Source organism: Dendrobates tinctorius, unplaced genomic scaffold (assembly GCF_039654945.1).
Source record: "Dendrobates tinctorius isolate UK_male_01 unplaced genomic scaffold, ASM3965494v1 ptg000075l, whole genome shotgun sequence".
Lineage (NCBI taxonomy): Eukaryota > Metazoa > Chordata > Amphibia > Anura > Dendrobatidae > Dendrobates > Dendrobates tinctorius.
This window is the reverse complement of record NW_027361743.1, coordinates 54,801,709-54,817,500: the sequence shown is the minus strand read 5'-3', so window position 1 is coordinate 54,817,500 and position 15,792 is coordinate 54,801,709. Positions and strand designations below refer to the sequence as shown.

At 43.9% G+C, this 15,792-nt stretch overlaps 1 protein-coding gene across 3 annotated transcripts in view; it reads right to left on the bottom strand.

Annotated features, from left to right (window-relative positions):
- ATP7B (ATPase copper transporting beta) overlaps positions 1–15,792 on the bottom strand; it is a 150,432-nt gene that overhangs the window by 35,354 nt on the left and 99,286 nt on the right. For all 3 annotated transcript variants that reach the window (XM_073583303.1, XM_073583304.1, XM_073583302.1), the window contains 2 exons: positions 9,284–9,517; positions 5,943–6,034 (listed from right to left, as the gene is read on the bottom strand). In XM_073583303.1, the coding sequence (XP_073439404.1) occupies positions 5,943–6,034; positions 9,284–9,517 (326 nt within the window). The remainder of the gene's footprint in view (positions 1–5,942; positions 6,035–9,283; positions 9,518–15,792) is intronic.

Genomic DNA, 15,792 nt, shown 5'->3' with positions numbered 1-15,792 from the left:
GCAACTGCTCTCCATGTACATTAGCTGAAAATAGGAAAGGTTTACCCCCACCAGCTGCCAGAAAGCAGTGTCAGGAGAAAATGCAGAAACTACATACATTCAGAACACACTTCATATATGTAACATACAGAACACAGAAAACACCACTGTAAACACACATTATATATATCTCACACACACATACTGTATATACATACACACATTCTGCTTCCTGCAGTCACCACTAGAGGGAGTTTCCTGCATAGCGTTAACTTGCTTGCTTAACACAGTATGCAGTAAACTCCCTCTAATGGTGGCAGAAAGGGATCTTTAAAAGTATGTTTATGGAGGGGATTTGGAGCTTTGTATTAGCCCCCCCCCGTCACACATCCTGATGATTTCTCTACTGGAAAAACCAGTACTTTTGAAATCCGTGGTGCATGTATGTGACATCCGTGTGCAATTCATGTGCTGTCAGTGTGCCATGTATGGGAAGTTTGATGTATTAAAAGATGTTCAAAGATAGAGATAAATAGTGATTAGGAACATGATAGATGATAGATACATGTGCTTCTCACACAATTATCATCAAAAAGTTAATTTATGTCAGTCCTTCAATACAAAAAGTGAAACTCATTCTATAGAGTCATTACAAACAGAGTGATCTATTTCACGTGTTTATTTCTGTTAATGTTGATGATTATGACTTACAGCCAATGAAAACCCAAAAGTCATTATCTCAGTAAATTAGAATAATTAACAAAAAAAACCTGCAAAGGATTCCTAAGTGTTTAAAAAGGCCCCTTAGTCTGTTTCAGTAGGATCCACAATCATGGGGAAGACTGCTGACTTGACAGATGTCCAGAAGGCAGTCATTGACACACTCCACAAGGAGGATAAGCCACAAAAGGTCATTTCTAAAGAAGCTGGCTGTTCACAAAGTGCTGCAGTGTCCAAGCATATTAATGGAAAGTGGAGTGGAAGGAAATAGTGGGGTAGAAAAAGGCGCACAAGAAACCGCAGCCTTGAAAGGATTGTTAAGAATAGGCCATTCAAAACTTTGGGGGAGATTCACAAGGAGTGGACTGCTGCTGGAGTCATTGCTTCAAGAGCCACCACACACAGACATATCCAGGACAACAAGTGTTGCATTCCTTGTGACGAGCCACTCATGACCAAAAGACCACGCCAGAAGCGTCTTACCTGGGCCAAAGAGAAAAGAACTGGGATTGTTGCTCAGTGATCCAAGGTGTTGTTTTTAGATGAAAGTAAATTTTACATTTCATTTGGAAATCAAGGTCCCAGAGTCTGGAGGAAGAGTGGAGAGGCCACAATCCAAGCTGCTTGAGGTCTAGTGTGAGGTTTCCACAATAAGTGATGGTTTGGGGAGTCATATCTGCTGGTGTAGGTCAACTGTGTTTTATCAAGACCAAAGTCAGCGCAGCCGTCTACCAGGAAATCATAGAGCACTTCATGCTTCCCTCTGCCGACAAGCTTTTTTGGAGATGGAAATTTCATTCTCCAGCAGGACTTGGCACCTGTCCACACTGCCAAAAGTACCAATACCTGGTTTAATAACAGTATCACTGTGCTTGATTGGCCAGCAAACTTGCCTGACCTTAACCCCATAGAGAATCTATGGTTATTTGTCAAGAGGAAGATGAGAGACACCAGACCCCACAATGCAAACGACCTGAAGGCTGCCATCAATGCAACCTAGGCTTCCATAACAACTCAGCAGTACCACCGGCTTATTGCCTCCATGTCACACCGCATTGTTGCAGTAATTAAAGGGGATCTGTCACCCTTTTTTTGGACTATCAACTGCCGGCATTGACATCGGGGGCTTATCTACAGCATTCTGTAATGCTGTAGATGAGCCCCCGATGTAACCTGAAAGATAAAAAAAACACGTTAGATTATACTCACCGGAGGGGGTGGTCCGGTCCAATGGGTGTCGCGGTCCGGTCCGATGCCTCCCATCTTCATACGATGCCGTCCTCTTCTTCTCTTCCTGTAGTGGCTCCGGCACTGGTGCACTGCTCTGCCCTGTTGAGGGCAGAGCAGAGTCCTGCAGTGCGCAGGCGTCGGGAGAGGTCCGGCACCTGCACACTGCAGTATTCTGCTCTGCCCTCAACAGGGCAGAGCAGTGCACCTGCGCCGGAGCCACTACAGGAAGGGAAGAAGAGGACGGTATCGCATGAAGATGGGAGGCATCGGACCGGACCACCCCCTCCGGTGAGTATAATCTAACTCTTTTCTTATCTTTCAGGTTACATCGGGGGCTTATCTACAGCATTACAGAATGCTGTAGATAAGCCCCTGATGTCAATGCCAGCAGCTCATAGGGCAAAAAAAGGGTGACAGATTCCCTTTATTGTAAAAGGAGCCCCTACCAAGTATTGAGTGCATTTACTGAACATACATTTCATTGGCCAACATTTCAGATTGTAAAATCATTTTTCAAGCTGGTGTTATAAAGTATTCTAACTTACTGAGATAATGACTTTTGGGTTTTCATTGGCTGTAAGCCATAATCATCAACATTAACAGAAATAAACACTTGAAATAGATCACTCTGTAATGACTAAATAATATGAGTTTCACTTTTCGTATTGAAGAACTGAAATAAAATAACTTTTTGATGATATTCTAACTTTGTGAGAAGCACCTGTAGATAGATAGATATTTGTCAATGTGATTTCTAATCAGTGCTTTGCATGCTTATTTTTCTGTACGTCTATTTTTTAAATAAAGAAATACATTTAAAAAATGTCGAGGGGTCCGCCATAATTTTCATAATCAGCCGAGGCAAAGCCAGTGGCTAGGGGGTCGGTGTTAATATTCTGGAAAGGAACAAACAGCCATAAAGGTTCCCTGGCTATTAATATCAGCTCACAGCTGTTTTGCTTAGCCTTTACTAGTTATAGTAGGGGACCCCCACTCCCCCCAAAAAAAGAAAAAATGATGTCAGGTTCCCCCTATATATAGCAACAAGCAAAGGCTAAACAGACAGCTATGGGCTAATATTAATAGCCTAGGAAGGGGCTATGGATATTGCCCCCCTCCCAAATTAAGAACATCATCCTCAGCCGCCCCAGAAATGGCGCATCCCATTAGATGAGAAAATTCTGGCGCTTAGCTCTTCACACTTACCCTGGTGCAGTGGCAAGTAGGGCAATAGTCATGGAGCTGAAGTCAGCTGTTTTATGTCCACTGACATCAAGCCCAGGGGTTAGTGACGGAGAGGCGTCTGTAAGACATCCCCCATTACTAACCTCATAGTCAAATGTAATAAAGACACAGAGTAAAGAGCTCTGACCTCTTCAAGGCTAAATTAAAAAAGATACTAGTGTAAAAATTTATGTATTTAGGAAAAAAAAGTAACAAAATTATGTTTAAAAGTAGAAATTCGCTTTATGATCCAAAATATAAATCGAGATTTCCAGAACTGTTAGTCCTGGGTTTCAGTGAGGTGATGGTCCGTAACATGTTCCTACTTAGCTGCCTCAAGAGTTTTGATTTCTCAGATCCCCATTGATGGCTGAATCGAAGGACAGAACCACTAGCTGATCCTCCGGTCTTGAGCACAGCGGTGTACAAAGTATAAGATATAGAATATAGACCTTATACTCCTTTTTTTGGGTCCATACACTGCTCTGCTCCTCAAAGCGCTTCTACACTGTAGTTTCTGCAATTGGTGGGAATCTTGGGACCTGAATTGCTTCCAATCAAAACTTCTTTCATGTGGCTATATCATGCCAAAAGTTTAGTTATGCATTAAAGGGGATCCTGTCACCAGGTTTTTTCTACCCCATCCAAGAGCAGCATGATGTAGAGCAGTGTTCCCCAACTCCAGTCCTCAAGAGCCACCAACAGGTCATGTTTTCAGGATTTCCTTAGTATGGCCAAGGTGATAATTGCATCACCAGGTCAGGCAATAATTCCATCACCTGGGCCATACTAATGAAATCCTGAAAACATGACATGCGTTTTTAGGGTACGCTAAAAACTGTGGTTATTATGGGATTAATCGAATTATCCTGGGTAATGCATTCCAAAAAAACTGGTGCAGCACGTGAAGTCTTGGACCTCAGGTCATTAGCAGAACGAAGGGCACAGGTACGGTGGTAGACTGAGACGAGGGCGGAGATGTAGGGTGGTGCTGAACCGTGGCATGCTTTGTGGGTGAGAGTAATACGTTTGTACTGGATTCTGGAGTGGATGGGTAACCAGTGCATTGACTGGCACAAGGTAGAGGCATCGGTGTAACAGCTGGTGAGGAATATGATCCTGGCTGCAGCATTCAAGAAAGATTGGAGAGGGGAGAGTTTTTGCAGAGGCGAAAGTAAGAAAAGGTCGAATTCTAGAAATGCTTTTGGAGGTGCATATACAAAGAGAGAGCCAGTGATCGGATGTGGGGGTGAATGAAAGCTCAGAATCAAGAATGACCCCAAGACAGCGGGCATGGGGTCATGGGAATGTCGGACACAGGTAGGTTACTAGAGGGAGGAAACACAAGGAGTTCAGTATCTGACTGGTTCAGTTTCAGATAGGAGGATATGATGTTAGAGACAGCGGTAAGGCAATCACTGGTGTTTTCTAATAATGCAGGTGTGATGTCAGGAGTAGAGGTGTATAATGGAGTGTGATCAGCATAGAGATGGTACTGGAAACCAAATTCACTGATTGTTTGTCCAATAAGGGTAGTATACAAAGAAAAGGAGGGGGCCTAGGACTGATCCTTGAGGAACCTCAACAGTAAGGGGAAGATGAGAGGAGGAGGAGCCAGCAAAAGATACAGTGAAGGAGCGGTCAGAGAGATAGGAGGAGAACCAGGAGAGAACGGTGTCCTTGAGGCCAATGGAACGGAGCATAATGAGGAGGATCTGATGATCCACAGTGTTGAATGCTGCAGAGAGATCCAGGAGGATTAGCATGGAGTAGTGACCATTAGATTTAGCTGTTAGTAGATCATTAGAGACTTTAGTGTGGGCAGTTTCAGTAGAGTGTAAAGAGCGGAAACTGGATTGAAGAGAGTCGAGAAGAAAGTTATCTGAGAGATAGTGGATAAGACGGGAGTGGACCAGGCGTTCCAGGAGTTTAGAGATGAAGGGAAGATTAGAGACAGGTCTATAGTTAGCGGCACAGTTTTGGTCGAGGGTTGGTGTTTTAAGTAATGACTGTATGATGGTATGCGTAAATGAGGAGGGAAATATACCAGAAGAGAGAGAGGTTGAATATTTTTGTTAGGCGAGTGGTGACCGCAGGCTAAATGGACCGGAGGAGATGTGACAGAATAGGTTCACTGGTGCAAGTGGTCGGGCGAGAAGATGCAAGGAGCCTGATTACTACTTCTTCTGTGACTGGTTCAAAATCAGAGCGTGAGCTAGATGCAGTGGGGGAGGGAGGACAATGCATGGTATGAGGGGATTGGGAGAAAATTTCCTGTCGGATCTGGTCAATTTTTTCTTTGAAATAATTGGCCAGATCGTCAGCGTGGAGATCCGTGGTTGGGGCTTGCACTCTTTGGTTGAGTAGGGAATGAAAAGTGTCAAAGAGATGGTTAGGGTTATTGGATAGTGAAGTGATGAGGGTGTTGAAATAGGTTTGTTTGGAGAGGAGGAGGACAGTGTTGTATCTTTTAAGCATAAACTTACAATGGATGACCTCTTCGGGCAGATTGGATTTTCTCCACAGACGTTCGGCACACCTGAGCACACAGTAAGAAATGTGTTTGCAGCGTGTGCCAGGGTTGTCGCCATCTGTGCCGAGCTGTTCTATGTATAGGAGATGCAACTTCATCCAAGGCACTTTGCAGTTCTGCTAATAAGCAATGATTGTATGCAAACTGCAGCAACAGACTAATACCAGAAACTATGGAAGAAGTTGAATAATGTCCAGTGTTTGGTAAAAGACTGAACTATGCTTTAAGTAATCTTGAAAAGCACGTGAGGCATTACCTTAGAACTGAGTGATTGGATCCTAGAGTCACAACTGTCGCCTCTGTAGCTTGGAGGGATATTAGCTTGGCAAGAGCTTCCGAAGTTTTACTCTATGATGGAGAGAGAATTAAATTACTGCTTTACCCTGCTGGTATTGTTATTACCCCCTCCATCCTGGTTATGCTAGGGAGATTGCCCTGACTTCATACACTGCACAGATATATCTATTGTATACTTCTAAGTAAATATTCAATATACAGCCCTGTGCAGAGCATGGATCCATGCCACAAAGATATTAGATATGGTGCTTGTAGAAATATATCAGTCTATACTGGTACCTCCATGTGCCTCTGATTTTAGAGAGAATATTATCATCTAGTAGAATAGTTTCTAGGGATGATACATTTCCCAAAAGCAGGACCATATGGTGGCATAGGGTGTCTGTATTAGGCCGCCACACGATCCAGAAGTGCCAGCGTTTTGGGTTCAAGGTATGTTCACAGTGTCCAAAGCGCTGCCGGCTATTGAACGCAGGTGAATCCGCATGTGATCACTGAACCGTGCGAATTCACCGCATCAAATACATTGTATTGGTGAAATTTCTCTTGCAGAGATTAGAGTCACCACAAGAGAAATAGACATGCTGTGGTCTGGAAAGACGTGCTGCAAATCTGTCTCCGAAGGTGATCCGCGGGCATCTCTGGATGCATAGTGGGCTTGGGGATTTCTTGAAATCCCATCCACTATAATGTAACATCTGGATGCTGCAGGTTGGACGCTGCACAATTACACAAGTTAGCAACCTTATCATAACTCTGCTATGCCATTGCCAAGTGCATGAGATCTGGAGGAGATTCACTCAAGCATCACAATTCATCTACAAGCATCCAAAGAATCATCTCAGCACCTAAAACAGGTGAGCCTTAGAGAGCGGTCATTGATGCTCAGCAGCATGTACTCATAGCAAGACCGAATTTCACATGTCGGTCATACACAGTCCAAGTATAGATCACAATGTCTGAACAGGCGATAAGTCTCCTGACAAGAAACCAAAGCAGATGTGGCAACTAAAGTCCCTAAAGTAATTGTAAATACTCAGCACAAGAAACCATAAAACTTCACTTTCAATTAGCTATATTAAAAATACTCAAATTCACAAAGACGATCTAAAAGCAAGTAACACTTATGACAAACATTGTGCCCACGACGCCAACAGTGCAGACAAAAAATGCAAAGATCTCACCGGTATCGATAGAGGACTACTCTGGAGGAAGAGGGGGAACACTTTGGTCCCTATAGTCCCCTGGCGTGCCCCATGTAAACGACTCCCACCCTAACAAAGGCAGTACCCCAAGTGATGTCCTAATAGTAGTGAACCCCAAACTGTTATGATTGAGTCACCGTAGGAGGCAGACACAAAAATAGAAGCTACGTCCAGAAAACCAGAGAAGTTGGCAACTATCAGATTGCAGACCCTTGAACCTATCAACACAACTAGCAGTAGCCGTGGGGGGTTCCTACGGTGCCCTAGACCCCTCGATCACAGTCGGAGAGCTAAATAGCCTAAAGACAGAAAAGGAAATCTAAACTGCCCCAGAGCAGACCCCAAAGTAAAAGGCAGCCCCCAACATATAATGACGGTGAAGCAAGATGAAAAACACTTACACAGATAGAAAGATAGGCTGAGCAAACGATGGGACCCAAGCTAACTAAACAGAACAGGAAAGGAAGGTTGCTGTCTGCAATCTGCCAAAACCCTATCAAAGACATAAGCCAACAAGCTGATATGGAAAAAGACCCTGAAGCAGCTAGGCTTCAAAAACTAAATCAGCACTCAGGTATTTTCAGAAGACAGAGCTAAAGAATTCAGCTAACCCCAGAAGGGAATGGCAGAAATCCAGAAAAACAAAGCAAAACAAAGTCAAAGCACAAATGCAAAAAGCCGAGCAGAAAACTTAGCTTTAGAAGAGCAGGAATTCAGACTAGTCTCCAAGGATCCCACAGAGAAATCACCAGCAGGGCAGAAGGGCGTTGGCAGCCTTATATCCAGTCAGTAACTCCACTCAGCCAGTCATCATCATTAGGCTCAGGTGTTTGATAATCAGGCTCACTACCTTTCTTTACCAGAAGAGGGAGTTCCTCGGGCCTCAGTAGTGAAGGGGAAAATGAACTCACAACACCAAACATTCCCAATGAGTTTCGGCCTTTTTGCACAGGCCACATCAGGGGAGAGTATAGAAAGTGGTGACTATATATAGAAATAGATGCTTGAGTGGTATAAGAACCTAGACTAGTTGTCTGATAGCAACTAGGCTGTTTGTCAATGGCACAACAGGGGACAATAGGGACCATAGTGTTCCCCTCCTCTTCCTCCAGAGTGGTCCTATATTATTGACTTCTACGGATATGGGTGAGATCTTTCCATCTGCTGACTAGAAGTCAACATCATCGATGTCCACGGGGTTGTTGATTTTGAGTCAGGAGACCCGTGGCTAATTCAGACTGTGAATGCTGGACATGTGAAGTGAAGCCTACGGCTGGTTGACCACTCACGTGAATAAGCACTGTGCCATGCAGCAGAATTACCGTATACACGGTTTACCACGAATTGCCAGTGTTTTGCAGCAAGTAGACATGAAGAATGAGCCTCACTCGCAATTGGCATGGTTTTGAGTTGAGAACCAGTTGGCACACTATCATCCAACCTGACACTGCCTTAATCTTATCCAAATATAATGTCCTCAACATGTAATAATGGCAGTGATAATTGTTAAAAAGTTCTATACAATAAGTAGTTAAATGAAAAAATAAAAAAAAATAAAAAAAAATACAATACACACAAACTTCAGTGAATAAATTATCTTTGTATAAAACTAGTTTTTTGGATGCAAATTTATGCTGGAGGCATGAGGAAGTTGGGAAATGAAAAGGACCATTTTTTTTCTTATTCTACTTAAGACTATTTCAGTCTGATAAAATCTAGTAGGGTTTTTTTTTTTGTAAATCACATTTGTGACCTTCATCCAGCGATCGACAGAGAATATAATGTGTTTTTCAATTTTACACCCATGTGGTGTAAAATACAGGATATGGGAGAACTGTGAAATAATCTGTGTTCTTATGCAAAAGATAAAAACAGTTATATCACGTTACCCAGGAGGATTTATCTGCAAATAATGCATAAATCCATACTATAAGCTGATGGGATTCAATAGAATGGGGACATCATTATCCTGCCAGGTTTATAAAACTGTGCTGACGACGTAAGCAATAGCATGGGTTAAACATTCCTCCTGGGATAAATCAGGATCTAGGAGATTTCCTTGAGATCCCCACAGGGACCAATCTAGCACAATTACCTTTGCTATGTGTTCAAGCCATCTCCCCAGAGCGATGAACATGAACAACATGGGGGGTGTATCGAAGAAGGTCTCAGGGCTCTGGGCTGATTGCTCCACAATGGCCACAATCAGGATAACCACAGAGTAAATATAGGCGATGGTGGTAGCTAGGACAATCAGTACATCCATATTGGTTGCCTTGTGTTTCAGAGACTTGTAAGCCTGGACATAGAAGTACCATCCGCCAAAGGTCTGGGAATAAGAGATACAGTGTGAATGATTGCAGAAATGGAATATATGCTTTGAACTATATGGATGTTATAAATCATTACTACATTATAAAAGCACCAAATACTACGAGGCAGACAAAGTAAAAGAGCCCCTTGCAAGGGTTTATGATGGCTAATGGTTAGAGTCCAATGACAGAATATTAAAGCATTATTGGAAAGCAATCTGTGGCCGAGAGTTTCCTATAGTCAATCAAGACTCAAAAATAAATGTATCCATAATATGGATCAGAAAACCAATAACTGTCTAGTATTCTTATGAGACATGTATTCAGTGGGCTAGGACAATAGAGGGTTGCATTTGGGTCACATCTAGGATTATTTGCAGAAATATAAAACTGATCCATTGGCATATGCAAAAACTTAAATATAGACATACAGTGAGGAAAATAAGTATTTGATACTCTGCCGATTTTGCAAGTTTTCCCACCTACAAAGAATGGAGAGATCTGTAATTTTTATTGTCGGTACACTTCAACTGTGAGAGACAGAATCTTAAAAAAAAAAATGCAGAAAATCACATGATGATTTTTACATAATTAATTTGCATTTTATTGCATGACATAAGTATTTGATAAAATAGAACGTAATATTTAGTACAGAAACGATGGTTTGCAATTACAGAGGTCAATCGTTTTCTGTAGTTCTTGACCAAGTTTGCACACAGCATAGGCAGGGATTTTGGCCCACTCCTCCATACAGATCTTTCAGGGTGTGGGGCTGTCGCTGGGCAACACTGAGTTTCTGCTTCCTCCAAATATTTTCTATCGGGTTCAGGTCTGAAGACTGGCTAGTCCACTCCAGGACCATGAAATGCTTCTTACAGAGCCAGTACTTAGTTGCTCTGGCTGTGTGTTTTGGGTCCTTGTCATGCTGGAAGACCCAGCCACGACCCATCTTCAATGCTCTTACTGAGGAAAGGAGGTTGTTGGCCAAAATATCGCGATATATGACCCCATCCATTCTCGCTTCAATATGGTACAGTGATCCTGTCCCTTTTGCAGAAAAGAACCCCCAAAGTATGATGTTTCCCCCACCATGCTTCACGGTTGGGAAGGTGTTCTTGGGGTTGTACTCATCCTTCTTTCTTCCTCCAAACGTGGGGAGTGGAGTTGATACCAAAAAGTTCTATTTTGGCCTCATTTGACCACATGACCTTCTCCCATGTCTCCTGTGGATCTTCTAGATGGTCACTGGCAAACTTCAAATGAGACTGCACGTGCTGGCATGAGCTCACGATGCAAGCAGTGAGGTCAGTAAGGTGACCAAAGTTCATTGGCTATGAACTTCGGTGACCTTTGTCACGTCAGCTCTTGCCACCGAAGGAGCGTAATCACGCTACTGTCTCAGCGTGTTCTGTCTGGCTTGCTGAGCGGTCGCATCATGCCACTGCTTAACAAACCACTCGGATGTGGCAAAGCTGGAGTTCTTCATGGGACAGCATCACATAGGGATTATCTGCAGACAGGTGAGGAATATGGTGGTTTATTATTTTTTATTCATACAGTAGTAAATGGGAAAAAGAGGAATGGGAAGTATTTATTTCAAATAAAGGACTTTGTTCTGTTTGTGTCTTTATTACACTTTGCTATGAGGATAGTAATGGGGGTGTCTTATAGATGCATCTTCATTACTAACCCCTTGGCTTGATGTCAGCTGACAATACAAAGCTGACATCAACCCCAAAACTATTACCCCACTTGCCACTGCACCAGGGCAAGTGGGCAGAGCAAAGGCTAAGCGCCAGAACTGACGGATCTAAAGGATGCACCATTTCTGGGGCAGCTGAGGGCTGATGTTCTCAGCCTGAGAGGGTGCCAATATCATCGACCCCTTCCTAGCCTATTAATATCAGCCCGTAGCTGACTGCCTAGCCTTGGCTGTATATTAAATATAGGGGGGAACCCACGTCATTTTTTGGGGGTGGTCCCCTATTTTAACAACCAGTAAAGGCTAAGTAGACAGCTATGAGCTTATATTAATAGCCTGGGAAGCTCCATGTTTATTATCCCCTGCTCAGGCTGAAAACATCAGCCCCCAAACATCAGCTGTTGGCTTTCCCTCAGAAGGTTATTAAAAATTAGGGGGACCACATGCGATTTTTTTTTTTAATTCTATAAATATCTCTTCTATTGTATTCTGACAATTCACTCTGGAATTTACTGTACTTGGCTGATGAAAATGTCAGTTTTCCTATGAGATGGGTGCGTTAAAAAAAAAAAAAATTTGCATGGCACACCCGTTGACTTGCATTGGCGAGTCTCGTTCAATATACGCAGTCACTCGCAGCATGCTGACTTTTTTTTCTCAGTCCGATATGAGCTGAGAAAATAAAAAAATTGTAGATGAGCACTGAATTATTACCATTAGTTATAGTGCAATACAATTTTTAATCAGATTGCACTCGTTAGTTTTAATCACAGAAGAGTATGAGCCCTTAGACTGTAACCCAGGGGTCCTCAAACTACAGCCCGTGGGCCACATGCGGCCCTCCGAGGACTTTTATCCGGCCTTCTGGGCCCAACCGACATTAAACTTCACTGCAGTTCAATGCCAGCGGGCCCAGTAATCGCGGGCGGGACGAGGACCCGAGGAAAGGCGCTACGCAGCCCTCAATATGCAGCACAGCACACACAGACGACGTGATTGTCGTCACGCCGCCTGCACGGCCTGATGACGTCATGCCGCCTGTGCCGAAGGAAGACAGAGATGAGCGGGTGCCTCCTCAGAGCAGCAGGGGACATAGGCGAGTACTGTTTTGGTTTTTTTTACCGCCGGGTCCTATTGGGGACCTGTGCTGCCTATTGGGGACCTAATCATGCCTATTGGGACATTTACTTTCCTTAATGGGGACCTATGCTGCCTTTTGGGACATTTACTTTCCTTAATGGGGACCTATGCTACCTATTGGGGACATTTACCTGCCTATTGAGGATATGCTGCCTATTGGGAACATTTACCTGCCTATTGAGGACTATGCTGCCTATTGGGAACATTTACCTGCCTATTGAGGACTATGCTGCCTATTGGAGACATTTACCTGCCTATTGGGGACATTTGACTTCCTATTGGGAACATTTGGCTTCCTATTGGGGACCTACGCTTCCTACTGGGGACATTTACCTGCCTATTGGCGACCTATGCTGCCTATTGGGGACATTTACCTGACTATTGGGGACTCTCTCACCACACCAGTCTGAGCCTGAGGTAAAAGTGGAGTTCCACCAATATGGGCACTGGTGAGGCTGCATTGATGGGCACTGATAAGACAGCATAGATGGGCAGTGCAGTCTGTAGGTCTCTGTGTGGGCAGTTTTATAGCTGGTATAGTTTTTGTGGCGCTGTATAATATATTGGTATTTTACTAAAAGCAATTTTGAATCCCTAGGAAACAATGTTATCAAGAGAGAGAAAAAACTGACTTAGGCTACTTTCACACTTCAGGTTTTCGGCGTCAGGCGCGATCCGGCGTCTTTTTCTTGACAGACAAAACCGGATCCGTCTCATCCGGTTCATCCGTTTTTCGACGGATTACGCCGGATCCGGTTTTTAAAATTGACCATTGTGGCCTTCCGAACGGGATTGGCTACTGGAAAACTATATATAGCATGTTCCTACAGCCCTTCTTTGACAGGTTGTAGAGGAGAAAGTGCAGGTTGGAGAGAAGAGCAAGTTACTGGCGAAGATGGATGTTGTCATTGGAAATATTTTGAAGAATTTGGCGGATTTTATAGCGGAGGCGAATCGTTTGAGGGTGATTGTTCTGGAGAAGGAGAGAGCGAGACAGCAGCGCATCAGGCATCGTAGACGACGTTTGTGGATCCACCCCATCACAGCCAAGAGAATGACGCGTGGGGTCTATGCTACACTCTGCATGGACCTTCGACGAAACCCGGATAAATTTTTTGGATATGTTAGGATGAAAATAGAGAATTTTGATTGCTTGGTGGAGCGCATTGCACACCTCATAAGAAAAGCGGACACCTATTGCCGCTTCTCTGTTTCACCCACAGAGCGTCTGATGGTGACTTTAAGGTAAGCCACATTTATTGGATGTGATCGCATCAGAGCACACTTTCACTGCAATCTTCTTGGTGGTAGTTTGTATCTCCAAGTGTTATAGCTGAGTTTTGGTATGTAATGCTGTGATTTAAAACTAATTTATTGTTTTTTAATTCCCCACAGATTTCTTGCAACTGGAGAATCCCTTTCGTCACTGCATTTCCAGTACAGACTCGGGATTTCCACCATATCTGGAATAGTGAAGTACACATGCCGTGCACTGTGGGACTCCTTAGCTGAAGAGTTTTTACCAGAGCCCACAACAGAGAGGTGGATTGAAATTGCTGACAAGTTTCAACAGATATGTCAGTTTCCCAACTGCTTGGGCGCTGTGGACGGGAAACATATCCGCATTGTAAAGCCAGCTGGATCGGGATCGGAATATTTCAATTACAAGAAATATTTTTCAATTGTCCTCATGGCCATCGCTGACGCGGAATACAAATTTATTGCGGTTGATATTGGGGCCTATGGCCGCTCCAATGACTCTCAAGTTTTCAAACTGTCTGCCATGGGGCGTAAACTGTATGGAAACACCTTCCAGTTCCCACCACCTAGACCGCTGCCGCAAACATCTGGTCCACCTATGCCATTTGTCTGTGTAGGGGATGAAGCCTTCCAGCTGTCAGAACACCTTTTGAAACCGTACTCTAGCAGAGGATTGACAAGACCAAAACGCATTTTTAATTACCGCCTCACAAGAGCAAGAAGAATGGTTGAATGTACCTTTGGTATTCTGACAGCCAAATGGCGGGTCCTATTGACTGCGATCAACCTCAAGACAGAAACTGTGGACGAGGTGATCAAAGCGTGCGTGGTACTCCACAATTTTGTTATCTGCAAGGAACCCATTTCCATTGAGGACACCTCTGAAGAAACCACCTTGCAAGATTACCATGACATTACCACTAGAAGTTCTGTGACGGTTTCAGTAATGAGGGACAATTTTGCACTATACTTTGTCACCTCAAGGCAGAGTACACTGGCAGGATGACAGAGTGTGAAAGATTTGTGCCCAACCAAACTTGTGTACCTTCTGTACCAACAGTATATACCTTTGCCAACCAAAGTTGGCTATCTTGTCATGGTCTCTATTTTTAGCTTTAGGCCACAGGTGTGTACCTGGTTGTGTTTTATGCAAAGTATTTCACCTTTTAACAAAAGTTGTGTACATTGTTAGGAAATCACCAACAATAAACACAACTTTTTAGGTGAAATACTTTGCTTCAAACACAACCAGGAACACAACTGTGGCAAAAAGCTAAAATTTACCCACAGTTATATACCTAGTTTTGAATACCATTTCACCTTTTAAATACCCTGTATTTAACCTTTTTCGCCGCAGAAAGAAATGACAGACAACCAGTGTAAAATAATTTAACTTTTATTGAAAAATGTTTTTTTTAGTAAACTTTTTTAAAATTTTAATAAACTTGTTTAATAAAGCTTTGAAACTATAAAACTGAAACCATAAAACTGGTCATTTTTATTTAAATACACACATTATAAATCTGTGTAGTGTGTGGTGGAAATACTGCTGTAGGGGCTGCGGGACACTTCGACACGGAGTGTGGAGAGAGGACTGGGATCGTGGTGGGGAAGGAACAGTTAGAGGTGAAGGTGTGGAAAAAACTACAGAATGGGTGGACATGTGGGAAGCAGAAGAGGTGGTGGGTGGTGGAGTGGAGGGTTGGGCAGGGACTGTAGGAGCAGATGATGTTGATGGCAAGTTGTATGGGGAAGGAGTTTGGTACGGGGCAGGTTGCTGGAAGTGGGGAGATGTCTGGTACGGGGCAGGTTGCTGGAAGTGGGGAGATGTCTGATACGGGGCAGGTTGCTGGAAGTGGGGAGATGTCTGGTACGGGGCAGGTTGCTGGAAGTGGGGAGATGTCTGGTACTGGGGAGGTTGCAGGTACTGGGGAGGTTGCTGGTACTGGGGAGGTTGCTGGTACTGGGGAGGTTGCTGGTACTGGGGAGGTTGCTGGTACTGGGGAGGTTGCTGGTACTGGGGAGGTTGCTGGTACTGGGGAGGTTGCTGGTACTGGGGAGGTTGCTGGTACTGGGGAGGTTGCTGGTACTGGGGAGGATGCTGGTACTGGGGAGGATGCTGGTACTGGGGAGGTTGCTGGTACTGGGGAGGTTGCTGGTACTGGGGAGGTTGCTGGTACTGGGGAGGTT